This window comes from Aquarana catesbeiana, linkage group LG02 (assembly GCF_042186555.1).
Source record: "Aquarana catesbeiana isolate 2022-GZ linkage group LG02, ASM4218655v1, whole genome shotgun sequence".
NCBI lineage: Eukaryota > Metazoa > Chordata > Amphibia > Anura > Ranidae > Aquarana > Aquarana catesbeiana.
Window position 1 is genome coordinate 119919847 of NC_133325.1, and position 27887 is coordinate 119947733.

At 43.0% G+C, this 27887-nt stretch overlaps 1 protein-coding gene across 1 annotated transcript in view; it reads right to left on the reverse strand.

Annotated features, from left to right (window-relative positions):
• The window catches only part of WASF3 (WASP family member 3), a 130622-nt gene that overhangs the window by 21911 nt on the left and 80824 nt on the right, over nt 1-27887 (reverse strand). The window contains exons 3-5 of the mRNA XM_073613402.1: nt 19675-19816; nt 10822-10956; nt 3290-3443 (exon numbers count right to left, since the gene is read on the reverse strand). Coding sequence (XP_073469503.1) covers nt 3290-3443; nt 10822-10956; nt 19675-19807 — 422 coding nt within the window. The 5' untranslated portion in view covers nt 19808-19816. The remainder of the gene's footprint in view (nt 1-3289; nt 3444-10821; nt 10957-19674; nt 19817-27887) is intronic.

The window sequence follows — 27887 nt, forward strand, 5'->3', positions numbered from 1 at the left end:
GATGCATGGACTGTGTCAGTAGTTTTTTATTTATTTATTTTTTACAATTTATTTTTTTTAGATTCTTTTTATTTTTTTTTTTACAATGCTTTATTTTTTTAGGGTGGGGGTGGGGGGTAGTGGACGGTGTCAGTATGTTTTTTATTTTATTTTTTATTATTTTTACAATACAATTTTACCTTTTAACCACTTCACGACCGCTCACTGTATATATACGTCATTTTTTTAAAGATGGATATCTCGGTAACGGCAGCAGCTGCTGCCACAACCAAGATATCCATCTTTACAGCGAGCGGTTCTGTACACGATAATGGTGGTCTCAGCGGCGGGTTCGCCGCGAGATCCCCGTTATCGGCGGCGGGAGAGGTGCCACCCCCCCTCCTGCCGCTCTCCCGCACCCTCCGCCGCTTACCGGAGCCGTCGGTAGCGGCGGAGGAGATCGGGACCTGTCACCGCTGAGGTACTGAGACGAGTGAGGCCAAGATGGCCCCCACCCGTCTCTATACCATGTGACGGCCGGAGCAACGTCATTACAACGGCTCCGCCCACTTCTCTTAAAGGCACAATTTTTTTTGTGTCATTTTTTTTAAACGACTTTTTTTTTTTTTTTTTTTTGCATTTTAGTCTAAATATGAGATGTAAGGACTTTTTGACCCCAGATCTCATATTTAAGAGGACCTATCATGCTTTTTTCTATTACAAGGGATGTTTACATTCCTTGTAATAGGAATAAAAGTGATCCAAATTTTTTTTTTTTTAAAACAGTGAAAAAATAAATAAAATAAAGTAAAATAAATAATAAAAAAAAAAAAAAAAAATTTAAAGCGCCCTGTCCCGACGAGCTCGTACACAGAAGCGAATGCATACGTGAGTAGCGCCCGCATATGAAAACGGTGGTCAAACCACACATGTGAGGTATCGCCGCGACCGGTATTGCGAGTGCAATAATTCTAGCCCTAGACCTCCTCTGTAACTCCAAACATGCAACCTATAGAATTTTTTTAAACGTCGCCTATGGAGATTTTTAAGGGTAAAAGTTTGACGCTATTCCACGAGCGGGCGCAATTTTGAAGCGTGACATGTTGGGTATCAATTTACTTGGCATAACATTATCTTTCACAATATAAAAAAAATTGGGCTAACTTTACTGTTGTCTTATTTTTTTATTCAAAAAAGTGATTTTTTTCCAAAAAAAGTGCGCTTATAAGACCGCTGCGCAAATACGGTGCAATACGGTGCTAAGTAATTTTCTAGCAAAAAAACCTGTTTTAAACATGTAAACACCTAAAATCCAAAACGAGGCTGGTCTTTAAGTGGTTAAATAGTTATTACAATTTTTTTTTTATCAGCCCTGTTGGGGGCTTTGGTGAGATATCAGGGGTCTAAACAGACTGCTGACATCTCCCCTTTGAGCCAGGGAAAGGGACTGAGAACACAGATTCCCCAGTCCCTTTCTCTTCTGCCTCGGCTGCACTGGAGATGAATGGAGAGGAGACAGAGGCCCCTCTCCATTCATAAACTGAAGCATCATAAACAGTTTACGATGCTTAGTGACAGTTATGAATGTCAGTGATCACTGACTCTGTGCATTCGGAAAAGGAAGGAGCCAGGAAAATGACAGATTTACCTCCTCCTTCCTCTGCTCTCCATCCTGAATGATCCAGGACAAAGGGGGCAGATGAGGGGGGGGGGGGGGACAGGCGCACGGAGAAGGGAGCGGAGCACGGAGGGGGGAAGCGGAGCACGGAGGGGGAGCGGAGCGTGACCGGAGGCACACAGAGGGGGACTGGAGGAGGATACAGGGACAGTCAGGAGTGTGAAAAGAAAAGGACAGGGGGAGAGAATTTCTCTGGAACTCAGATTTTTTTTCTCAGGTTCACTGGAACAATTAGTGGATCATAAGCCTGGGCAGCAGGACTAGTCCCCATACAGTGGGGAAAATAAGGGTGATGAAGGGTCTATAATTGGTATCATGGTTGTATTTTAAATGATAGAGACAGAATACCAAGCAAAAATCCAATAAAAAAACCATGATACGAATGTTATAAATTGAGTTGCAGTTCAGTGAGTAAAATAAGTATTTGATGCCCAAGCAAAACATGACTTAGTAGTCGGTGGAGAAACCCTTGTTGGCAAGCACAGAGGTAAGACGTTTCATGTAGTTAGTGACCAGGGTTTGCACACATATCAAGAGGGATTTTGGTCCACTCTTCTTTACAGATCTTCTCCAAATCCTTAAGGTTTCTTGGCTGTCGCTTATCAACTTGAAGTTTCAGCTCCCTCCATAAATTTTCTATAGGATTAAGGTCTGGGTAGGCCACTCCATGACCTTAATGTGCTTCTTCTTGAGCCACTCCTTTGTTGCCTTGGCGGTATGTTTTTGGTCATTGTCATGCTGGGAGACCCAAGGGAAGGCAAGGGAAAGAAAGATCATCTTGAATACTCATCGACTGCTACTAGATGGAAGGGTCCAGGCAGATGAAGGTGACCAAGTCATTGTACATGGGCAGTAGAGACAAATCAAGGTAAAATCCATGTGTCATTTAGAGTCCAGAGCGGTGGCGGAAGGAGATTCCTCTTCACTGAATGGTGGGAAAGAGTGCAGCACATGCTCAACACTCCACCCAGCGGATGATGCCTGTGTTCAGTCCCTCAGCGTTAACTCCACCTGCCGTAAACTGAGGAAAGTGGGAATTTTAAATGCCCCCTAGTGGCTGCAGTAACAAGGTAGCTCCTTCAGCTACACCCACATGTCCTACTCAAAAGGTGATTCTCCAGAGAGAAGGGTTACACCACACCTGGGACTGTGCCATGGATCTGGAAAGTGCCCCATGGCTAGCACCACAATGCAGAGCCCAATGCCTGAAGGTCACATTCCAGGCTAACCCTGCAATAATTCTGGCCATTGGGGTCCGCATATTGGCTAAGGAGCAGCCGGTCCAAGTAACTGCATATAGAGATCAGGTCAGCAGCTTGTAGAGGAAACTTGACTGAAGAAAAAGTAGCTAGAAAAAAAAGTAAGACTTCTCAGCATTGCAGAGAAAAGGTATCTATGCTCTCTGAAGACACGTGTACAACACAGAGCCACCCTTTTTGTTTGACAGTGTCCAAATCCTCCTGCAAGCAGAAATTTAACCTGACAGTCTCTCAATTCCTGTGTCCCTCAATGAACAAGAAAAAAATATATTCATATTTAGTCCAACACATAATAAAGGAAATATAAAAAAATATACATTCGTTATAAAAAAAAACAAGAAAAGAAAAAAATAACTGTCAGTAATTCACTAACCTGTACGGAGTGAGTATGTTAAGGGGAGGAGGTTTATCACTGGTATTATAGATCTCTGTCACTGGGTTAGGAATGCTCTCCTTAGAAACCACTTGTTGGTCCTGGGTGGTAGAACTTTTGAAAGCTTTCCTCATGTTGATGTCTTGGAGTGAAACTAAAAACAGAACAGAAAAAAAAAAAAGAGTAACAAATATTGCCCAGAAATATACAAAAATCAAAACATTTCTGAATTCTCTGATGCGTTGCACATGCCACCATCACCATTATTGGCACTAAAAGTGGAGTTCCACTCGTTTGTAAGTTTATTAAAAGTCAGCATCTACAAAAAGTGTAGCTGCTGACTTTTAATAAACAGACACTCACCTGTCCCACGGTCCAGCGATGCGGCTGCCCGAAGCCTCGCTCCTCTCCCCGCCTCTCTGCGGCGTCGGCATTGCAAGTGTGGGCACCCAGCTGTGACAGCCTGCACTGCGCGATTTGTGCTGCGCTCACTTAGTGGCCAAGCAATCCTTCTGGGACCTGTGAGGTGTACCATAAGATTGCAGAGGGAGGGGGAGAGGAGAAGACACCTATGGGGAGAAGCGACGAGAGCAAGAAGTGGGAGCTGGGTACCTGTCAAAACTAGGTACCCGCTCCCCCCCCCCAAAAAAAATAATTACATGCCAAATGTGGCATGTAAGGGGACGAGGCATACTTAAAGCGGAAGTTCCAATTTTTGGTGGAGTTCCGCTTTAACACTTCCCTGCCCACTTCACTAAGAGAGGGGACAACTACTTAGATTATGATATGAGCAATTTTCCTGCTTCTAAGGGCAGCTATTATATATTATATCCATGTCATTTACAGCCTATGACATATAGAAATCATGATTTCTCCCCTCCCCCCAAAAAACAAATCATAAAACACAGAAGCCATTACTGTGCCAGAACAAAGAAAAGTCCAAATTACGACTGAACATGGGGATATACAGGAGGCGGAACGGCAACTGGTTGTTGAGCAGAGGGCCTAAGGAAACAGTATGGAAGCTGAGAGTGGAGGATTGCAACTGCGAACAATGAAATATTAGGAAAAGCAGAAAAAGCAGAGTTAGAGCTGACCAGAGAGGAGAAAGAGAAGGGACAATGCATAAACTGATCATGTACCAAGGAGCATAGGAAGACAAAATAGATCATCATGAATGGATGGGGTTTGAGAAAGGAGGAAGACCGTGAGCTGATCAAGGACAGGGGATGTGAAAGGGTGTAGGCAGTGAGGAGATTATCATGGACCAGGAAAGAGACAAAAGGCAGTAGGAACTGATCGTGGACAAAGGTTTAGAGGAGGCTAAGGGTGATCTCACCATAGGCCATTTGAGAGAATAGACAGATTAAGGCACAGCATAGCTGGAGGTCACAGTTAGGCCTCATGTACACTGCTGCTCCTAAACATGAGTTTAGGAGCTTTTGGCGCTTTTTGGCTAAAGTTCCTGAACCCAACTCCATAAAAGCCTGTGTGTCCATGTACAGTTTACGGGCAGTTAAACGTCCCTCTCCTGAACACAGAAGAAGGCCCTTCAGGAGAGGAACGTTTTGGCAAAAAAGGCGTGTGGCAAAAACACGGTACCACTTTCTTTGCCATAATTAGCATTTTTCTGCTGCCAGGAGAGTTACGTTTAGGGATGGCCAGTGTACGTGTAGCATAAAATATGACTATGCCTGGAGAAAGAAAGTAGAATGGAAGCTGAAATTGGACTGGGGAAAGAGTGGGATATGAGTGTTGCCGATGGGTGCTGAAAGAGCAACAGCTGATTGTGTTCCACTAGGAGAGGGTGCTGAGGAGGAAACGGTTGATTGGGAAGTAGGGGGAGGGGGCATGATGAGAAGAAAAAGGAAATTGAGTCTGGGGAGGATTTTGTATGAAGTGGCATAGACACTCTGGCTGCTAGGGAATTTAGTCAGCAAGAATCTACAGTATACACTGAGATTTGAAACGCAAGCTAGTGCCTCTGGGTGAGATATACAACATAGGTGTGGACGCTGTTTACAGATCAACGTGTGGTGGGGAGCACCGACACTGATAATAAAAGAATGTCTACACAAGGGCATGGCCACTAAAAACTAAATATGTGTGCTTGAGGGTCAGGCTGGATGCAGCCACTATTCGGCCGACATACAGCCCAAGCCCAGTTCTGTATCATATACAATTTTGCAGGGAAAGCCACTTTAGGAACCCATTTTAAAAAGAAAAACTACACATTTTCAAAATATACGTTTTTATACAAAGGTCCAAAACGAGAAGCCCATACTGAAACTCCATTTCAGATATCCCTAACCTGCAAGCACTGATTATTCTCTGCCATTATCGTCAAAGCTTTTCCCCACATGCTATAATTTTCTTCTATCCATCCTCCCACAGCTTCCTGCCTCCGATTTGCCTTTTATACTTGGTGAATAAGCCAGACGTGCTAGTGGGGTGTCTTTCACCTTCTAATTTCATTTCACAGCTTGTAGATGCTCCAGAAAGCTTCCCTACCTACCTTCTCACAGATGTGACTATACCCTGCTGCTAATCTACTCTTTGCATGTATGAATGGCATCAAAGATTTTAAAATCCAATCCATTTTCTATAAAACTGTTCTTTATCATCAGCCACTGATGTAAAGAAAAGACTCCCAAGACATATTTTTCTACACAGCCTTTCTTCTATCAGTAGTCCTTTAAAATAACCAAGAGGACATGAGCTGTTTAATGGAAAATATTGCTTTTTATGGTCAGGACTTTATTTCAAACGCGGTTACTACTATAACAGACATCCAGTGAGTATAGCACCCTAAGCTAGGTTCCCTAGGTACCCTGGGTTCTCCCCTCATCAACATTCTAATTAATTTTTTTTATTAAATAGCTTATTATTATTATTATTATATACTTTCACACCCAGTGACATCATCATTGAGTCTCAGTGCAGGGCAATCAGTTCATGGCTGATGGGAGGGTCCAATGGGGTGCTGTACGTAGCTTCCTGAAAACATCATTGCATCCTGCCTTACTACTCTTCTCAAGAGGCTTTGTGTATTTTTGTTTTACCAGAACTGTATCGTAATCCAAACTTTTTCCCTGTGGAGGGGCTTTATAATGACCAGTCACTGCTTTTTTCTCTTCTTTGTGCAAGGTGACTGGTCTCTTCTCTGCCCACTCTTGCAGTTTTCTGCCGGTTGACTATAGAGGGTAGGGTATGATGGGTCCCTCCCACAGGTCTGGATTTGAAAAGGCATTTAGTGCACAGAAAGTGGATATATATATATATATATATATATATATATATATACTGTGTGGCTATTAGGGCCCGTTCACACATAAACTGACAGCTGCTGCACTGTCAACCACAGTGGTCTACTGTACAGCAGCTGTCGGGAGCTGGGGATAGGGGGCAGTGTGGTGCATGATTCAGCCTATCACACAGCTCCCTTTTTATTTTTTTTCAAACAAAAACTTTATTTGAAGTGCACAAAAGGGACACGACATTCATGTCTTTGCACTACTGTACAACGACATGCGAGCCTGTCCAGTGCATGGCGATGAAATGCAGCATGTCTGCACTTTATCTCAGGTCACTGCAGTGCAGTTTCAGGCTGCGTTTCAATGTGAACAGGAGACTTAGAAAACAAAAGTTTTCTTTGTGTCCTAGTGGTGACTGGTGTTCTTCCAGTGTCGAACAATGCCACTACACCATGTGTGACTTGACCCTTAAAGTGGTTCTAAAGGCAGAATGTTTTTTTAGCTTAATGCATTCTGTGCAATAAGGTAAAAAAAAAACTTCTGGGTGCAGCCCCCCTTATACTTATCTGAGCCCCATCTCAGTCCAGCGATGTGCATGAGAGCAGTGGGTCTCTCTCTCTCCTCATTGGCTCACACAGCAGCGGGCACAGCCATTGGCCCCTAAGCAAACGGCTTGCTATTGGGGGCACTCGGCAGGAAGAGGGAGCAAAGGCTGCTGGCGGAAGACCCAAAAAGAAGAGGATTGGGGCTGCTCTGTGCAAAACCATGGCACAGAGAGAGCATGTACTGCATCTCACAAAAGGGAGAACACCCCTCACATTTTTGTAAATATTTTATTATATCTTATATATATATAAAATATATATATATATATATATATATATATATATATATATATACTGTATATATATATATATATATATATATATATATATATATATATATATATATATATATATATATATATAATATATATTTTCATGTGACAACACTGAATAAACAACACTTTGTTACAATGTAAAGTAATGAGTGTACAGCTTGTATAACAGTGAAAATTTGCTGTTCCCTCAAAATAACTCAACACACAGCCATTAATGTCTAAACTGCTGGCAACAAAAGTGAGTACACCCCTAAGTGAAAATGTCCAAATTGGGCCCAAAGTGTCAATATTTTGTGTGGCCACCATTATTTTCCAGCACCGCCTTAACCCTCTTGGGCATGGAATTCACCAGAGCTTCACAGGTTTTCATTGGAGTCCTCTTCCACTCCTCCATGACGACATCACTTAGCTGGTGGAAGTTAAGAGACCTTGTGCTCCTCCACCTTCCCTTTGAGTATTCCCCACAGATGCTCAATAGGGTTTAGGTCTGGAGACATGCTTGGCCAGTCCATCTTCTTTAGCAAGACAGTGGTCGTCTTGAAGGTGTATTTGGGGTCGTTATCATGTTTGAATAAAGCCCTGCGGCCCAGTCTCCGAAGGGAGGGGATCAGTATGTCACAGTACATGTTGGAATTCATGGTTCCCTCAATGAACTGTAGCTCCCCAGTGCCAGCAGCACTCATGCAGCCCCAGACCATGACACTTCCACCACCATGCTTGACTGTAGACAAGACACACTTGTCTTTGTACTCCTCACCTGGTTGCTGCCACACAAGCTTGACACATCTGAACCAAATAAGTTTATCTTGGTCTCATCAGACCACAGGACATGGTTCCAATAATCCATGTCCTTAGTGTACTTGTCTTCAGCAAACTGTTTGTGGGCTTTCCTGTGCATCATCTTTATGCCCTGTACACACGGTCGTTTTTTCCGACGGAAAAAGTGCGATTGGATTGTGTTGTCCGAAATTCCGATCGTGTGTGGGTTCCATCGGACTTTTTCTGTCGGAATTTGCGACACACAAAGTTTGAGAGCAGGATATCAAATTTTCCGACAACAAAATCGTTTAAATTCCGATCGTGTGTATACAAATCAAACGCACAAAGTGCCACGCATGCTCAGAATAATTGAAGAGACTAAAGCTATTGGCTACTGCCCTGTTTATAGTCCTGATGTACGTGTTTTACGTCACCGCGTTCATAACGATCAGATTTTCCGACAACTTTGTGCGATCGTGTGTATGCAAGACAAGTTTGGCCCAAAATCTGTTGGAAAAAAATCGGATTTTGTCTTTGGAATGTCCAATCAATGTCCGATCGTGTGTACAGGCTTCCTTCTGGGATGACAGCTAATTTGATGCAGTGTGCGGCGTATGGTCTGAGCACTGACAGGCTGACCCCCCAGCCTCAACCTCTGCAGCAATGCTGGCAGCACTCATACATCCAGCACTCAAAGATAACCTCTGGATATGACGTTGAGCACGTACACTCAACTTCTTTGGTCGAAAATGGCGAGGCCTGTTCAGAGTGGAACCTGTCCTGTTAAACTTCTGTATGGTCTTGGCCACCATGCTGCAGCTCAGTTTCAGGGTCTTGGCAATCTTCTTATAGCCTAGGCCATTTTTATGTAGAGAACAATTCTTTTTTTTCAGATCCTCAGGGAGTTCTTTGCCATGAGATGCCATGTTGAACTTCCAGTAACCAGTATGAGAGAGTGAGAGCGATAACACCAAATTTAACACACCTGCTCCCCATTCACACCTGAGACCTTGTAACACTAACAAGTCACATGACACCTGGGTGGGAAAATGGCTACTTGGGCCTAATTTGGACATTTTCACTTAGGGGTGTACTCACTTTTGTTGCCAGCGGTTTAGACATTAATGGCTGTGTGTTGAGTTATTTTGAGGGGACAGCAAATTTACCTTGTATACAAACTGTACACTCACTATTTTACAATGTAGCAAAGTGTAATTTCTTCAGTTTTGTCACATGAAAAGATATAATAAAATATTTACAAAAATGTGAGGAGTGTTCTCACTTTTGTGACATACTGTAAGTATAACATGTTTGTTAAGAAAAAAATACATAACCTTCAGAATCACTTTAAGGAATATATTTAAATAATTTGTTGTGCTCAGAGTTCAACTTTAAAAATTGCAGCCTTTTTGTCCCTGTAAAATACTACTAGTTTTTCTTGTTTTTGAGGGGGCTGGGTACCTGTGTTTGCCATAATTAACCCTGTCTGTACTGTGTTGGCAGATCTCATTAACAGTTGAAACTAGATTTGAACATCGTCTTAACAAAGGGTTAAAGGTTTAGAGGCCCGGCTTATATGTTAATGAGAGGAGACACAGCCTGTCCTTAGGACAGATTCACTCTGACACTATTCAAAAATCCCTGAAGTGAGCCATGTGGCTCTCTCATAAGAAACATATAAAAGAGAAGAAATATACATATATTAAAAAAAAAAATGTATGTCATGTGAATGGGAAAACATAAACATAGTGGTGAATTCTCAAATTTGAATGCAAAAGTGAAAATACACTTGAAGTCCACCAAGGACTCTAGAGGTGACCTCTACACCTGACTTTCTTTACCGACCCCCTCCCATGATCATTACATGGAGATTACTAGAATTGGTCTTCACATACAATATTGATTAGAGGCTAGGGCAGTGAAATTCTCTTGTCTGCAGCAGGAGTAGTAAGAATTCATAAGTAGGGCAAAAAAAAAAAAACGGTTGCCAGAGTTTCAGAGATGAGAGGCCAGTGGATGATTCGGTCATAACAGCAATTTCCGTTTTAGTTAACCCCTTAAAAACGCAGGAGGGAAAAAGTTGCAATGACTACTAATCTACCAGCTTCTGTTCTGATTTTTTTTTCAAGGGCAATTTAAAAATAAACAAAGAACAAAAAAATAAATAAAAAAAAAAGATATAAAAAAATAAATAAAAAGCAAACATCAAAAGACTAAAATGCAAATAAAAAAAAAATGTCTAAGCAGTAAGGTAAAGGGTCTCCAATAAAACACATGCAGCCCTCGTAGCTTGGGAACAGCCGTTTCAGATACAAGATAAGCACTTAATTTTCTCAAGCCAGGACAATTACACATTTCTATAATGCTTCCAAATGCAATTATAAAACCATAAAGTCTCATTATACAAATGTGTGTAGGCGAGAACTTGGCCGTTTCCGAATCAGCCAGAACAAGTTTTCATACAAATTATGGAGAGAGGGTAAGCTGCAATATGTTGCTAGCCAATTAATACTTAAGATAGCAACAACACGCTCAGAGGGACGGTGGCGATCTCCTGCTAGGAGCCAGCCGTTGCCAGGTAATTAATAGTGTCTGTATGTGTCACACGTCTAATAGAGTGGTTCTGTGCAATCACCCACCCTCTTCCACTGTTGAATCCAGCTGGGTGACTTTGACAGCAAGCCGATCAATTCTGTCTTGAAGAGAATTTGCTCTGATGTAGAAAGTGTTCGCCTCATTAAACAACTCGCCAAATATGTCTTCAGCATGCTTGCCTGCCAAACAGAGAAAAATATGTCAAAACACACACACAAACCCTGCTCATCTGACAGCCACATAGCTCATACAACCAGCAGCAAAAATGCACAACCAGCAATAAAAAAAATGCTTTCTCCTGTTGCTGATTTGCTATTCACATTGTTGTGTCTTAAAGCCCAATTGAAATAACACAAATAAGTATACAGTCTCGTAGCCAATGTACTCACAGCCTCCATTTTCAGGGTCTTCCCTCCACTTTAATTTTACAGCAGGGTACAGGGCATCTAAATATGATTGTGCAGTCTAAAGCCTTGTATACACGGTATAGTTTTTGGCAGGGGAATGTCTGTTGACAGACCGTTGTCCTACAATCTTACCGTTAGTACACTCCTTTTAACAACTGTTGTCCAACTTTCGGCCAACAAATGTTGGATGACAGGCTAGTAAATTTTCAGCGGACAATGGTTTGACGTCAGATTTTCGTATGGTCAGTACACAAAAGTCGAAAGTACAAACACGCATGCTCAGAATCAATGCCCACCAAACACAAATTTAGCAGGAGGGGCCCAAAGGGTGGGGCTCAAGAGTTGAAATTTCTCGTAGTACGTCACTACGTTCGTGTTTGTTGCACAACAACTGTGTACCGCTAGTATGCAAGACAACTGGCACACGCCCTTAAGACAAAAATCAGATGTTCGGTTGGCCAACAATCGTACCGTGTACGAGGCTTAAGGTCCATTTCAGATGAAGGGAACAATCAGGTTCACCTGTCAGTTTTTCAGGCGGACATGATCGGATGGTCTATTCACCCCTATGAGCCTGTGGGGGAATTTACACCTGCCTACTCCAGTCTGATCAGGGGGATCTGCCCTCCTCCATCTAGGCAGATCGGAGGCAGTCGGGTGTAAACGTACATTGGGGTCCGTTTACTTTCAGCCACTCTACATAAACTGAGCGGACACTGACCTGTCATCCCACTCTGCTCTGACCAGCAGGGTATCAGCTGACAGATCTCCTGCTGATTGGAACTGAGTTCACCCCATGTGAAAGCTGCCTAAGCTCTCGTTCACATTGGAGGCAGGGTTGAAATTGTGTGAGTTCAGCTGAATTGCACGGTTTCAAACCCACATTTCATTGCAAGTACGGGAGCGATTTGAGAGACATCTGTGTGGGTTAATGCACAGATGTCTATTGAAATCATCCCCAAAGTCGCCAAAAGTAGTGCAGAAACTACTTTTGGGAATCGATGCAGCGCCGCAAAGTCGGAGTCACATCGATTCGGAACGGTCCCGTTGCCGGCAATAGGCTCCGATTTGGTATGCGATTTGACATGTGAACGGGGGCTAATAGACACAAAAGATAGGTCCAGTGCACCTGGCAGTCAGCAATCAGCAAGAAGCGGTCTGACATGATCCCTCTATTTAGGCTGGCCATACACGGTTTGAATCTCTGCCGGTACAGTGGGAACCAGCAGAGATTCAAGTCCATTTATGGGTAGGTTTAATGTACCAAGTTGATCGATTGATCAACTTTGGTAGAACCAGCCTCCCAGATTCACTTGCGATTACCGCAAGAGGCTGCTATAGCTGCTAGCGATAATCACTGTCTTCTTCCGGGAGAAGACAATTTCTCGGCAGGAGGGCTTCCCCTATTAACACTATCTGTGTTGATGGGGGAATTGTGTGAATTTCTTTCCTGCTACACGTGGTTGTAGGAAAGAAATTTGCACTGTTTATGGCCTGCCTTACAAACATTTGAGCAACACTTGTAATGAGGTATGGGACTGCCACTCAACCATGCCATCAAGCCTCACTTGGAGAGGTAGAGCAGGAAGAAAAGATATTTTGGGCATTTGCAAGCAAAAATCAACCATAAATCATAATATGCAGGGGTCCAGGACTATAAACAGAAAAAAAATTGTATGCAACTTCAATAGTGGTATAGCCTCCCTGACGGTTTTCCAGAGTGTGGCTCGGGGTTAAATTTCAGCACCATTAGCGGTAACCCCGAGCCACACTCGGGATTACATTGCAGGATCCTGGTGCGGTGTTACTTACCTTGTCCCCAGCATCCTGCGATGTCCCCCGCTGTGTCTGCGGGCTCTGTCATCTCCGAAGCCTCTCTGTGCCAGGCTCCGTTCCCTGCAAGCGTCGCGACGCACGGGGGCGGAGCCTGGCGGCAAATTAATAAAAAAAGTAAAAATTATAACACATACAGTACTGTAATCTTACAGATTACAGTACTGTATGAAATTATTTCACATCCCTTTTGTCCCCAGTGCTTTGTCCAATGCCCTGCAGTTTTATATTATATATACTGTTCTTTCTGCCTGGAAACTTGAGATTGTCCATAGCAACCAAAAGGTGTCCCTTTATGTCAAAAGTGGCTTTAGACCAGCTAGAAAACAGCAATAGTAAATTAGAACACTTGCAGAATTGAGCGATAGTGAATCGTGGGGAAATTTATTTTTTTATTATGATATTATTTTCTTTTAATTATTTATATTTATTTATTATATTATAGTTTATGTTTTTGTGTTTCAAACTTCATCATACCCGGGATATCTACTAGACTCTTGGTGGACAGATTTAAGTGTGTTATTGCTAAGAATCACAGGCCTACAATATAAAAATGCAAATTTCCATGCAAAATAATTGTACCGCTTTCAGCACCTAAAATCCAAAATAATCATACTGCCAGGGAGGTTAAGAACATTGGTCTGTTTTTTACATGCTAGGGGTTTATTTGACTAAAATTACATTACTTTTCACAGGGTATAAATGTTCCAGTTACCACTGTAAAAGGACTCCAGCTTCAGCAGGCAGTTCTTTAGCTTTCATTTACTGGTATATCTGAGGAGGATTTTCAGTTTGATTGTTAAAGAGTAGGGATGGGCCGCACACCACCCCCGTTCGGTTCTAACTCAAACAGCAAACCCCATTGAAATCTATGGGAGCCAAACAGGAACAATCAAAAGTGCCCATTCTGAAGGATTATATGCAAGTAATTGGCCATAAAATGGGTATGGGGGTCTGGGTGCTGCCCTGGGGAACATGTAACAATAATTTTTTATTTTTTTTAAAATGATTGTGTTTTCAGGAGCATTGATTTTAATGATGCTTAAAGTGCAACAGTAAAAATTTAAAATTCCTTTAAGTATCGTGCCTGGGGGGGTCCCCTTAATGTGCCTGTAAAATGGCGCATTTGTAGCACATACAGAACATACTACAGCAAAACTGCCATTTCTAAAGAAAAAAATCCCATTCAAAATGACTCGTGGTTACAATTGCCGGCACCCGGCTATTAAAAAATAAATAAATAAACGGCATTGGGTCACCCCCCAGTTCATACCAGGCCCTTGGGGTCTGGTATGGATTTTAAGGGGAACCCCACACCAAAATGTAAAAAAACAAAAAACAGCGCAGGGGTCCGCCCCCCCCCCCCCCAATCCACCAGCTCCCTATCCGAGCATGCAACCACAGGTCAGGTAAAGGGGGGAGGAGACAAGCAAGTGCCCCCCACCTTCAGAACTATACCAGGCCACATGTCCTCAACATACCAGGCCACATGCACCTTGTCCCCATGTTGATGGGGACAAGGGCCTCTTCCCGACAACCCTGGGCTGTGGTTGTCGGGGGCCCCCAGATCCCGGCCCTTACCCTATGTGAATGGGTATTGGTACATCGTACCAACGGGTGACATAATCAGGTGGCCCCTCCCCTTGCCTATATAAGAACTGTCAAAGTGCAGAGAGAGCAGTCGGCGGGAGGCCTCCCATGGAGGCGAAGCATTTTCCATTTTTTCTATTTTTTTCGGTTCCGTTGGACGTCGTGATTTACGGTGGATTTACATAGAGGGACAATTTTTTCTTCTTTTTTTAATAAAGGACATGTCAAAAACGGTTTCCTGTTTTTCTTACTTTGACACTTTTTTACAATGTACCCAATACCCATTCACATGGGGGGGGGCAGGATCTGGGGGCCTCCTTGTTTAAGAGGGCTTCCAGATTCCGATAAGCCCCCCACCCGTAGACCCCAACATCCACAGCCCAGGGTTGTCAACATGGTGCTTTGGGATTGGGGGGGCACATGTGCCCTGGTATGTTTTTTTTTTTTTTTAAATGTTGGCGTGGGGTTCCCCTTAAAACACACACAAGACCCGAAGGGCCTGGTATGGACTGGGGTGGGGGGCACTTTTATTCATCTGTTAGCAAGGAAACCCATTGATGGCTGATGACTCATCGTTGTTAAGGACGCAGCGGCCGGCTTCCCTGGCCTTGTTCCTTAACAACCAGCTTACACTGCGCCCTGATTGGGCAAAGCTTTGCCCAATCAGGGCACAGAATACACTGTGCAGCGCTCAGTGCATTGCAGGGTGTTCGTCAGTGCGAACAGCCGGTGAACACCCTGCAAATGCGGGTGTTTGCCCATCCCTATTAAAGAGTAACTTCACTTTTGTTGGGAAAAAAACATTCCACTCTGGGTGATCTACAGTATGTACATTACAAGGATTTTAACAAACTTTGTTGCAGATTGCTACCTTTTGTTATTCTGAAGAAATAGCTGTTTGTGTCCATGTGCTCAGTGAATCTGTATGGGAGTGGTTTTATAACTATCAATCAGCTGCTGCACCTGCAGAAAGTGGCAGGGTCTGCATCCCTTTAGACGTGATTTCCCTTTGAGAGTATCTTACCAAATGTATACTCTTTTGCAGGGGGTGCTCAAAATCTGATGTGTATCTTAGTGCAGACTTTTGGGAAAATCAGTAAGCCAATCACATAAAAAGGAAATAACATTTCTGGGGGGCATTATTTACTTCATCTGTGTACAGAACACTCCCAGGTATCCATATTGCATTGCATTTTACAGAAAATTACAGCGTTGCAGATTGAGAAGGAAAGGTAATTTTTAATAACATCCTATTACAATAGGACTTGTGTCACAATTGTATACGTAATTTTTTATTTTTTTTACTTGCCAATTTTTTTTCCCACGAAAAAATTTAATACATGCCAGTTAATCTTTTCTTCCTCCATATTACAGCATAGAACGTCCCTGTTATTTACCTTTTCTACAACAGTTTACTGTATATAAACAGAATTAATTTTGCACATTCATTTAGAATAAGGACTCATTCAAATTGGCGCTGAGGCCTGTACAGCCTGATTGTGCCATTTGTTTATGCAGCTGGAGCCTTCAGGTGCTGCATGCAGGCATCCCACTTAAGTTTATGGGGACACTGACACTTGTCCCAATTTGACAGGTGGGTGCATGGCTTTGAACATAGGCAGTGTGCATTCGGGAACCCTCACCAGCACCCCTGTCAAATTTGGACCAGCTGTCCAGGCAGCCACTAGACTGTATACATGTAAATTTTTTTTTTTAACTGACACATCCCTACATCAGTACAAGTGATGTTGATGCAAGGAGCTCTCCCGCTGCTGTATTGTATTCTGAGAGGGGGGCTCCCCCTCCACCAGAAGACACAGATCAGCACTCAAGCGCTGATCGAATGTTGGTTTGCTAGCATGACAGTTCGACAGAAGATGGTGGTTAGCCTAGCTTCTGTTGAACAGACAATGGTACACATACCAAAAAATGTCGGTATGTGCTTACCAGGCTTTACGTGGGTGGTCTGCATGCAGCACCTGGTGGCTCCAGCTGCATAAACAATCTGATGATGTACGGACCTCTGCACCCATGAGAATGAGGCTTCAAGCCATACCAAGTCTGTTAAAATTGAACATTTTACCCATTCAGTTTACTGAATGTTAGCTTAGTATACTTGCCAAAAAAAAAAAACAAATTCACATTATCAGACCATTGGCTTTGTAAATGTTTGTCATTGCTCCATTAATCGTTCATAAAGAACAGAAACATTAATAATCCAGTGATCTCTGTACTTTACAGGTAGCAATGAGAAGACCTTTTAAATTAGATGTGCATGACGTGTGAACGAAGGAAGGTCCAAGAGTTCGATTTTTTGCTACACAATCAGATATGGCCAGGCCAGTTCAGTCTTGTGCATACATTGAGGGGAATTTATTAAGACTGGGGCAGCCAGAAATTAGACCCCTTTCACACTGGGGCGGTTTGCAGGCAGTATTGCGCTAAAAATACCGCCTGCAAACCGCCCCTAAACAGCCTCCGCTGTTTGTTCAGTGTGAAAGCCCGAGGGCTTTCACACTGAAGCGGTGCGCTGGCAGGATGGTGAAAAAAGTCCTGCAAACCGCTTCTTTGGAGCGGTGAAGGAGCGGTGTATTCACCGCTCCTAAACCGCTCCTGCCCATTGAAATCAATGGGACAGCGCGGCTATACCGCGGCAATACCGCGGCTATAGCCGCGCTGTACGAGTGATTTTAACCCTTTTTCGTCCGCCAGCGGGGGTTAAAACTGCACCGCTAGCGGCCGAATACAGCTGCAAGAACGACGGTACAGCAGCGCTAAAAATAGCGCTGTTGTACCGCCAACGCCCCCACCGCCGCAGTGTGAAAGGGGCCTTAGAGCGGCTGTGCATGGCAAACAATCAGCTTCTAGCTTTCCTTTTCAAAGCTTAAAGTAGAACTATAGAGAAAACTTTTTTTTCATTTTGGATAGAGAAAGGAAGGGTTATAATCCCTGTCAAGATTTTTTTTTTTTTCGCCACCTGGGTCCCATTGCAAAGATTTCCCTTCACTTCCTGCCCCATATCCTAATAGGAAGCGAGTGGAAATTCCTGCAAATTAGGAGAATCTCTTGTGGACCCCCACCCCCCAGGTCACCAGAACTAGTTTGCCCATTGAAAGATGTCCCCTCTGTTACTTGTCTGGTGACAACCCAAAATTTGGAATTTTCTTTTACTTTCACTTTCAATGATAATGGTAAACAGGACAAATCGAGACGGTTAAGCCCCATACAAACTATCAATCAGATTTTCTGCTAATTTTTTCCTTCAGATTTACCAAAACCATATAATATGAGGTCAAACCTTAGGAGTTTCAATTTGTATGCAATCAGGCAGGCCCTTGCACTACATGGTTTTGGTAAATCAAAAATCAGCAGAAAATCTGATAGTGTGTATGGGGCTTTAATCTCCTTAACGGGGACACAGACAGCAATAAAGACAGTTGTTGTAATCCATCTCCACCCTATCCAAATCTAAAAACAAAAAAAGTTTTGCCTATAGTTATACTTTATTTGAACAAACTGAGAATAGAAGCCCGATTGATCACTATGCATAGTTGCTCAAGATTCTGTCTGCTCCGGTTTTACTAAATATACACACCAAAAATAAAAATAAATATACACACCAAGGAAGAATATCCCCATGCGACTTTTTTAAGGCAACCACATGAAAAGTATGTTTAAAGTATTGACATTTATTAGGTTAACATATAAAACTTATGCAAATTGTGCAATGTTAAACTGACATAAACGGACATAAATTTCTTAATGTATAAACGATGGTTATAAGTCACTTCTATGCTATATATGCTTTCAATAAACTTTGATTGTGAAAAACAAAAAAACATTACGGATAAAAACAAGAAAATTTGCGACCTGCTGGTGTATAGAAATTACATAATGGCATCATTTATGCACAAATGCAAAGAGTTTTTGAACAGAAGTATAGTTGGTATAGGTGAATTGTGCGTAGTAACAATTCCCTTTTACCTCCGATGGACAAATATTGCGCTGTATCTGTATATACTTAACCAAAAGCAGCATGGAATTAAAATTGTTGTTGGGCGCTGATTCCCATCATGGATTTCGGGGGGGGCTTTCCAGTCCAAGGACGGGGGTACTCGCCATCAGCCGCTACTAGGGCCAGAAAGAAATGCCACAGCATTTGGTTAATAATTGAGGGGTCTGTCTAGTGTGTGTCTCTAAGTATACTTGTCAGCATTGCAACGAAATGGCATAAATTTCCCCACAGAGGCCAACGCTTGCTTTGCAGTGCCCTTTGCCCAGAGATTCCAGCAGCGGGAATCAGTTTTACTAAATACCCCCCCCCCCATTAAGTTTTGGTAAACTGCTAAGTTTGTGGTAAGCTGCTTTAATTACTTTGGTCATTTTTGTTATTAAAGCAACTCTATTGTTACCCAACGTAGTGGGCATTATGCGTACGTCTCTGACGTCTGTGTACTCCTGTATGCACTATGGTTCCATCCTTCTACCCTTACATCACTGCTGTGTCCTGTAGTCATGCAGGGATCGGAAAATAGAACCAAAGTGTGCAACGGGGACACTCAGGCACCAGACACTCCCTGGAGTTTCAAATGCTAAAGAGTGTGATGGAGGCTCCAGCACTTCTAAAGAGTGCAGATAGAGGACATGGGCCTCATAAATGGGTGTTAAAACCTCTACTGTTACAGTGACATGCTCTTTAGATTTTTTTTTTTTTGTTAGACTGTCACTTCAACTGCTGGTTGAAAGTGAAAACAAGGTAAGCACGGACCGCTGAACTGGCCAACATCTGGTCTTGTGTGTATCTGCTCTGACTGTTTAAGAGAAGCCAGTCTGACGAACAGTTTCTGTCGAATGGTCATGCTTGAAAAACAGCATTAGATCAGCGCTTTCAGGCAACGGCTCCAGCGCTGATCAGTGTATGCTGATGGGGGGAGTAGGGTCAGTTTTTTCCGTTTAACCCGCTGGCTGGATCAGAGCAAGTAAATGCCTATACTGTACCATTTGTAATAAAACATAGTCATCTGCATTAGTTTATACAAGAGAAAACTAGAAATAAAGGGTGTTTACTCAGGCTGCTAAGCTGTCGGATGATCGCTGCAAGTGTATTATTGGTTACACATTCCAGTTCACTGGTGATCCCATCTGGCACAGTTCCCCGACACAGATGCCTGGGCTCTATGTTCCTCTTGACGAGCGGCATGGCTCATAGCTGTAACGAAGAGAGAAAAAAAAAATGTTATACTCATCAACCTAACCAAATAGGCAATCAATGGCATTTTTGCTGTAATCTACTTTTTTCACAGTTGCATTTAAGTGTGTTGCGTTCACATGCATTTATATACATTGCATTGTGAAAAAATGCAGCACTGAGCTGATTTTCATTGGGGTACACCCTCAATTCTAAAGACGGCTTGCACCTAATTGGAAGGGGGTCTGCTGTGCTTGGGGAAAGGTTTCCAAGAAAGTTGGTGGAGTATTTAAACTAGGATTGAGGGGAAGGGAGAATATAACATAATCAGAGTAAAGCTGGTCATTTATAGATTTAAATTTGGCCGGTTCAGCCAGGACCGGATGAATTTCTATCCATGTCTAGGCACTGCAGTTGAACAGAAGTCGATCGAAACGACTTCTATACAAACGCCCTATTGAAAAAAATATGCTTGAACAGCGCTGCAGGCTAAAAACTCATGTCACTCCAAAGACATGCTGGTAGGTTAATTAGATCCTGTTGAAAAATTGGCCAAATCTGTGTATGTTGTATGTGTTTGTAAGCATGTCAGGACCCCATGGGGCAAAGGACCGTGCTATACCGCAAATGCACACCAGCGGCAAAAAAGCACCCTGAGGTGATTCAGTTCGCATAGGTAGCGCTATACAAGTCACTCATTCATTCACGTCTGAACTTGTAGAAGAAAGGGGTATAGCTCATGTCCATAATGAGGATAGTATTAACATACCCCAATGGCATCAAATTTAATATGTCCAAAAACATTTAGACAAAAAAAAAAGTTAAATAAAGCACTTGGACTAAATGCCCTTAAAGAGTTTAGCTCTGTTATTTCAAAGCCATTGTTTCTAAATTTTAGTGATTCTTAAACCACTTCAACCCCTTAGGATGTACCCGTACGCCTTCAGGTTGAAGTGACTGTACCACAGTGGTGTTGGCAGGGGGGGGGCTCACCGTGGCTGAGTGGGCACTGTTCTATCAATGGCCCCGAGCGCGGACCGATCTTATCCCGAGCGCCGCCAGGTGCGGCCGAGTCACATAGCAGGTCCCGCCTTCTGGAGCCTGCAGCGCTGATGGACGTCCCAATGGTCCAATTATGGGGCCGCGGGACGTGTGGCGTCCATCATAGGCGCTGCAGGCTCCAGAAGGTGGGAATTACAATGCGGCCGCCGCATGAGATCACCGCTCGGCTCTCCTCCGGCTGCCTGCTGTGATGATGGGCGCGCACCGCACACCACGGCTGAGCTGCTACTGCAGGACACATGAAGTCTCCATGGTCAGCGTGTGTCACTACTATCAGTGTATGTAGGTTATTGTATGCCAGGTAGGTCAGGTAGGTAGGTCAGTGCGTGTCAGGTAGGTAGGTCAGTGTATGTATGTCAGGTAGGTCAGTGTGTCAGGCAGGTGAGTTTAGTGGTCAGCATTGATGGGCACCAGTAAGTCGGGTAGCAAGTGAGCTTATCCCCACCGTCCAGCCAACAAACCTCACGCCGCCGGCGCCATCATTTATATTTTACCAAAAAATTGGGTATTATATTGTGTTTGTGTGCACTAAAATTTATTAAAGTGTATTTTTTTTTAAAAAAGCTGCGTTTGAAAAACTGCTGCACAAATAGTGTGCAACATAATAAATTGCAACAACCATCATTTTAATCTCAGGGGTCTCTGCTTTCAAAACATGTATAATGTTTAGAGGTAATTGTCTAGCAAAAAAAACCCTGATTTTTAAATGTACCGTATATGAGAAGTGTCAGAAATGGCCTTGGCGTAAGGTGGTTAAAAGAGAAGTATGGGGTTTTGTTTTTTGTAGAATCACACTTACCGAGCTGGATGCAGCATTAGTCCGATGCTGCATCTGTCCCCCGCCGGTTCTAACACTGAGAACTGAGTGATCAAACACCACCAATCGCTCAGTTCTCACAGCTTTCTGTCAGTCACAGCTCTCTGCTCTGCCCCCCCCACGCTCACTGGAGCGATGGGCTGTGGAGGGGGCAGGAGCTGCCAGCTCAGGCTCTCAGCGGCTCCCTGAGAGGCTGAGCCGGGTGCCAGTCCAAGCATGTGAGCACATCCTGACTTCATTGTCTCGATCTTGCCTGAGCCTGGACCCGCTCTGTGACGTTAGCGCGCTTTAGCCCGCTGTCTGCTGAAAATGGGACACAGGAGTGTAAAACAAACTGCACTCCTGTGAGCCATGGGAGAAGTACAGCCAAACAAGCTATGGCTGTACTTCTCCTTTAATGACTGGCTCGGTACCACTAGAGTGGCAAAATGCCAATGTGGTACCTATATTACAAATGGGATCAAATGGGTTAGTTTAACTTCTATGGCTGGGAAGATACTTGGGAGTTTGATAAAAAAAAAAAAGAAGAAGAATAGAAGAGCTTCTGCTAGAAAACAATATTTGAAGCAACAGACGCATTGATTCATGAAAGGCTGAAGTTGTCAAACAATTCTGCTTTCTTTTAATGAGGAAGTAAGCAAAAAGAGATAAAGGAGTGGCTGTGTATACAGTATACATGGACTTTGTAAAAGCGTTTGACACAGTTCCTCACATATGGCTAATGTGTACATTAAAGTGGAACTAAACTCTCTCAAACATTACCTGTTTTTAATCCTTATGCTGCTAGCATTAGTAAATAGATAGGGATGTATTAAAGTGGTTGTAAACCTACTTTTTGGAATAAGGCTTACCTGTAGGTAGTGGAAATATCTCCTAAACGTGCACCGTTCAGGAGATATTTTACTTGTAGTCCGCCGAAAATTCCAACGGCGCATGCGTGGGGAAGAAACGAAACGTAGTGTTGTTTCTTCCCTATCCTGTGCCATTAATTGCGGCTCCTGTGCGCATGCGCGGGAGTGACGTCACGCAGCTCTGGCGAATCACAGAGCCGGAGTCCGCGGCCCAGAGAGGAGAGGGGCCAGAAGATGGACGCTGCCTACCCAGGGGACATCGCTGGATTCTTTTGCAGATAAGTGGCACATACTAGCCCATTATGCTTTTCCTTTGCAGGCTTTGTAGCGAGCAAAAGTGGAAGTAAAACCCATCAGGGTTTACTTCCTCTTTAATGGGGTGGGCAACTAAATGGCAAATGAGGTTTAATGTTGAAAAATGTAAAATAATGCATTTGGGTGGCAAAAATATGAATGTAATTTACTCGCTAGGGGGAGAACCTCTGGAGGACTGTAGGATGGAAAAGGACCTGGGGGACCTAGTGGATGATAGACTCAGCAACTTAATGGGTCATTTTACAAGGTGATCGTTTTTCAATCAATCACTTTAATTGTTGAAATGCAAAAAAAAAAAAAGTAAGAAAACAGTGGAACAGAATAGTATGTAATATTATGCTGTGCTTAATATAACATTTTAAATAGAAAGCCACAAAAGCGTATCATATAGGTTAGTTATTAACCTGTTACAGCATCCAGAATGTGCACCAGAAATACCAGTCCCAGAGAGATTTAGTCTCTGGGTTGGAATTGGTGACAAAATTATTTAAGGGAGAAAAACAACCTCTCTGGCCCAGAAGCAAGCACGGGCGAGTGCCCCCAGTGCAAGGAGCTTGTGCTGGGGGCACTCAGCAATGGGGAGGTGCCAGGAGCGCCGGTGGGGGACCTGAGAAGAGGAGGACCAGAGCAGTTTTTTTTTTTGAATGCTGAACCTTTAGTATCACCCCAACAGTATACATACACTCAGCGGCCACTTTATTGGGTACACCTTGCTAGTACCGGGTTGGACCCCCTTTTGCCTTCAGAACTGCCTTAACCTCCCTGGCGATTATGATTATTTCAGATTTTTGATGCTCAGCGCGGTACAATTGTTTTGCATAGAAATTTGGCGTTTTATATTGTAGGTCTGTAATTCTTAGTAATAACACACTTAAATCTGTCCAAAGAAGAGTCTAGATAAAGTTTGAAACACGAAATCACAAATTATAATATAATAAATAACTATAAATAATTATAACAAATAATAATATAATAATAATAAAAATCATTCAATAATGTAATAAAATCAAAAACACTGAAATTCTGTGAGTGATTCTAATTTACAATCGCTGTTTTCTAGCTGGTCTAAAACCACTTTTGATGTAAAGGGACACTTTTTGGTTGCTATGGACAATCTCAAGTCTCCAGGCAGAAAGAACAGTATATATCATATAAAACTGCATGCAGGGCATTGGACAAAGCACTAGGGACAAAAGGGATGTGAAATAATGGGATACAGTACTGTAATCTGTAAGTGTACAGTGTACTGTATGTGTCATTTTTTTTTGTACTTTTTGAATTTGGCGCCAGGCTCCCTCCCCGTGTGTCGCAACTCTCTCAGGGAACGGAGCCCGGCACAGTGATAGATCCGGTGGAGGACACAGCGCGGAGACATCGCAGGATCTTGGGGACAAGGTAAGTAACTTTGCCTGGATCCTGCAATGCGATCCCGAGTGTGGCTCGGGGATACCGCTTTTGGTAATGAAAATTCACCCCGAGCCAGACTCGGGAATACCGCTAAGGAGGTTAATTCTTCATGGCATAGATTCAACAAGGTGTTGGAAACATTCCTCAGAGATTTTGGTCCATATTGACATGATAGCATCACGCAGTTCCTGCAGATTTGTTGGCTGCAGATCCATAATGCGAATCTCCCATTCCACCACATCCCAAAGGTGCTCTATTGGATTTAGATCTGGTGACTGTGGAGGCCATTGGAGTACAGTGATTACAGTGGTCTCATTGTCATGTTCAAGAAACCAGTGGTGAGATGATTTGAGCTTTGGGACATGGTGCATTATACTGCTGGAAGTAGAAATCAGAAGATGGGTACACTGTAGTCATAAAGGGATGGACATGGTCAGCATCAATACTCAGGTAGGCCGAGGCATTTAAACGATGCTCAATTGGTACGAAGGGGCCCGAAGTGTGCCAAGAAAATATCCCCCACACCATTACACCACCAGCCTGAACCGCTGATATAAGGCAGGATGGATCCATGCTTTCATGTTGTTTATGCCAAATTCTGACCCTACCATCTGAATGCCACAGCTGAAAATCGAGACTCATCAGACCAGGCAACGTTTTTCTAATCTTCTATTTTCTAATTTTGTTGAGCCTGTCTGAATTGTATTCTCAGTTTCCTGTTCTTAGCTGACAGAAGTGACACCCAGTGTGGTCTTCTGCTGCTGTAGCTCATCTGCTTCAAGGTTCAATGTGTTGTACGTTCAGAGATGGTATTCTGGTTGTAACGAGTGGTTATTTGAGCTATTGTTGCCTTTCTATTATCTTGAACCGGTATGCTTATTCTCCTCTGACCTCTGACATCAACAAGGCATTTTCCTCCACACAACTGCCGCTCACTGGATATTTTCTCTTTTTTGGACCAACCCTAGAGATGATTGTGCATGAAAATCCCAGTAGATCAGCAGTTTTTGAAATACTCAGACCAACCTGTCTGGCACCAACAACTATGTCACGTTCAAACTCACTTACAGTGCCTTGAAAAAGTATTCATACCCTATGACATTTTCCACATTTTGTCATGCTACAACCAAAAACGTAAATGTATTTTATTGGGATTTTTTGTGAACACAAAGTGGCACATAATTGTGAAGTGGAAGGAAAATGATAAATGGTTTTAATTTATTTTTACAAATAAATATGTAAAAAAGTGTGGCGTGCATTTGTATTCAGCCCCCTTTACTCTGATACCCCTAACTAAAATCTAGTGGACCCAACTGCCCTCAGAAGTCATCTAATTAGTACAGTCCACCTGTGTGTAATTTAATCTCAGTATAAATACAGCTGTTCTGTGAAGCCCTCAGAGGTTTGTTAGAGAACCTTAGTAAACAAACAGCATCATGAAGGCCAAGGAACAAACCAGACAGGTCAGGGATAATATTACGGAGAAGCTTAAAGCAGGGTTAGGTTATAAAAAAATATCCCAAGCTTAAACATCTCACAGAGCACTGTTCAATCCATTATCCGAAAATGGAAGGAGTATGGCACAACTGCAAACCTACCAAGACATGGCCGTCCACTTAAACTAACAAGCCGAGCAAGGAGAGTATTAATCAGAGAAGCAGCCAAGAGGCCCATGGTAACTCTGGAGGAGCTGCAGAGATCCACAGCTCAGGTTGGAGAATCTGTCCACAGGACAACTATTAGTTGTGCTCTCCACAAATCTGGACTTTATGGAAGAGTGGCAAGAAGAAAGTCAATGCTGAAAGAAAGCCATAAGAAGTCTCGTTTGCAATTTGCGAGAAGCCATGTGGAGGACACAGCAAACATGTGGAAGAAGGTTCTCTGGTCAGATGAGACCAAAATTTAACCTTTTGGCCTAAAAGCAAAATGCTATGTGTGGTGGAAAACTAACACTGCATATCACCCTGAACACACCATCCCTACCGTGAAGCATGGTGGTGGCAGCATCATGTTGTGAGGATTCTTTTCTTCAGCAGGGACAGGGAAGCTGGTCAGAATTGATGGGAAGATGAAGGGAGCCAAATACAGGGCAATCTTATGCCGCGTACACACGGTCGGACTTTTCGTCTACAAAAGTCCGACAGCCTGTCCGACAGACTTCTGGCGGACTTCCGGCGGACTTTCGGCGGACTTGCAGCAGACTTTCTAACGAACGGACTTGCCTACACACGACCACACAAAAGTCCGACGGATTCGTACGTGATGACGTACACCGGACTAAAATAAGGAAGTTCATAGCCAGTAGCCAATAGCTGCCCTAGCATGGGTTTTTGTCCGTCGGACTAGCACACAGACGAGCGGATTTCGGGGTCCGTCGTTACGACGTAAAGATTTGAAGCATGTTTCAAATCTAAAGTCCGTCGGATTTGAGGCTGAAAAAGTCTGCTGAAAGTCCGGAGAAGCCCACACACGATCGGATTACCAGCCAGCTTTAGTCCGTCGGCGTCCGTTGGACTTTTGTAGACGAAAAGTCCGACCGTGTGTACGCGGCATTAGAAGAAAACCTGTAAAAGAGTCTGTAAAAGACTTGAGAGTAGGGCGGAGGTTCACCTTCCAGCAGGACAACGACCCTAAACATACTACCAGAGCTACAATGGAATGGTTTAGATCAAAGCATATTCATGTGTTTAGAATGGCCCAGTCAAAGTCCAGACCTAAATCCAATTAATAATCTGTGGTAAGACTTGAAAATTGCTGTTCACAGATACTCTCCATCCAATCTGACAGAGCTTGAGCTATTTTGCAAAGAAGAATGGGCAAAAATGTTACTCTCTAGATGTGCAAAGCTGGTAGAGACATCCCAAAAAGTCTTGCAGCTGTAATTGGAGTGAAAGGTGGTTCTACAAAGTATTGACTCAAGGGGGCTGAATACAAATGCACCCCACACTTTTCACATATTTATTTGTAAAACATTTTGAAAACCATTTATCATTTTCCTTCCACTTCACAATTATGTGCCACTTTGTGTTGGTCTATCACATAAAATCCCAATAAAATACATTTACGTTTTTGGTTGTAACATGACCAAATGTGGAAAATTTTAAGAGGTATGAACACTTTTTCAAGGCACTGTAAATCCCCTTTTTTTCCCCTTTCTGGAGCTCGGTTTGAACTCCAGCAAGTCGTCTCCACCACGTCTAGATACAGTGGGGTTGATTTACTAAAGGCAAATAGACTGCGCACTTTTGAAAGTGCAGTTGCAGTCTGCAAGTGCAGCTGCTCCAGAACTTAGTAAATGAGGAAAAGCTCTGCTGACTTCCATCATCCAATCATGTGCAAGCAAAAATACAGTTTTTTTTAATTTTGCTTGCATGGGATTGGTTGTTCTTTGCAAAGTGAACCTTTACCTCATTTACTAAGCTCTGGAGCAACTGCACTTTCAAAAGTAAAAAAAAATAAATATATATATATATATATATATATATATATATATATATATATATATATCTCAAGTGCATTTGGAAGTGCAGTCGCTGTAAATCTGAGGGGTAGATCTGAAATGAGGGGAAGCTCTGCTGATTTTATAATCCAATCATGTGCAAGCTAACATGATGTTTTTTACTTTCCTTGCATGTCCCCC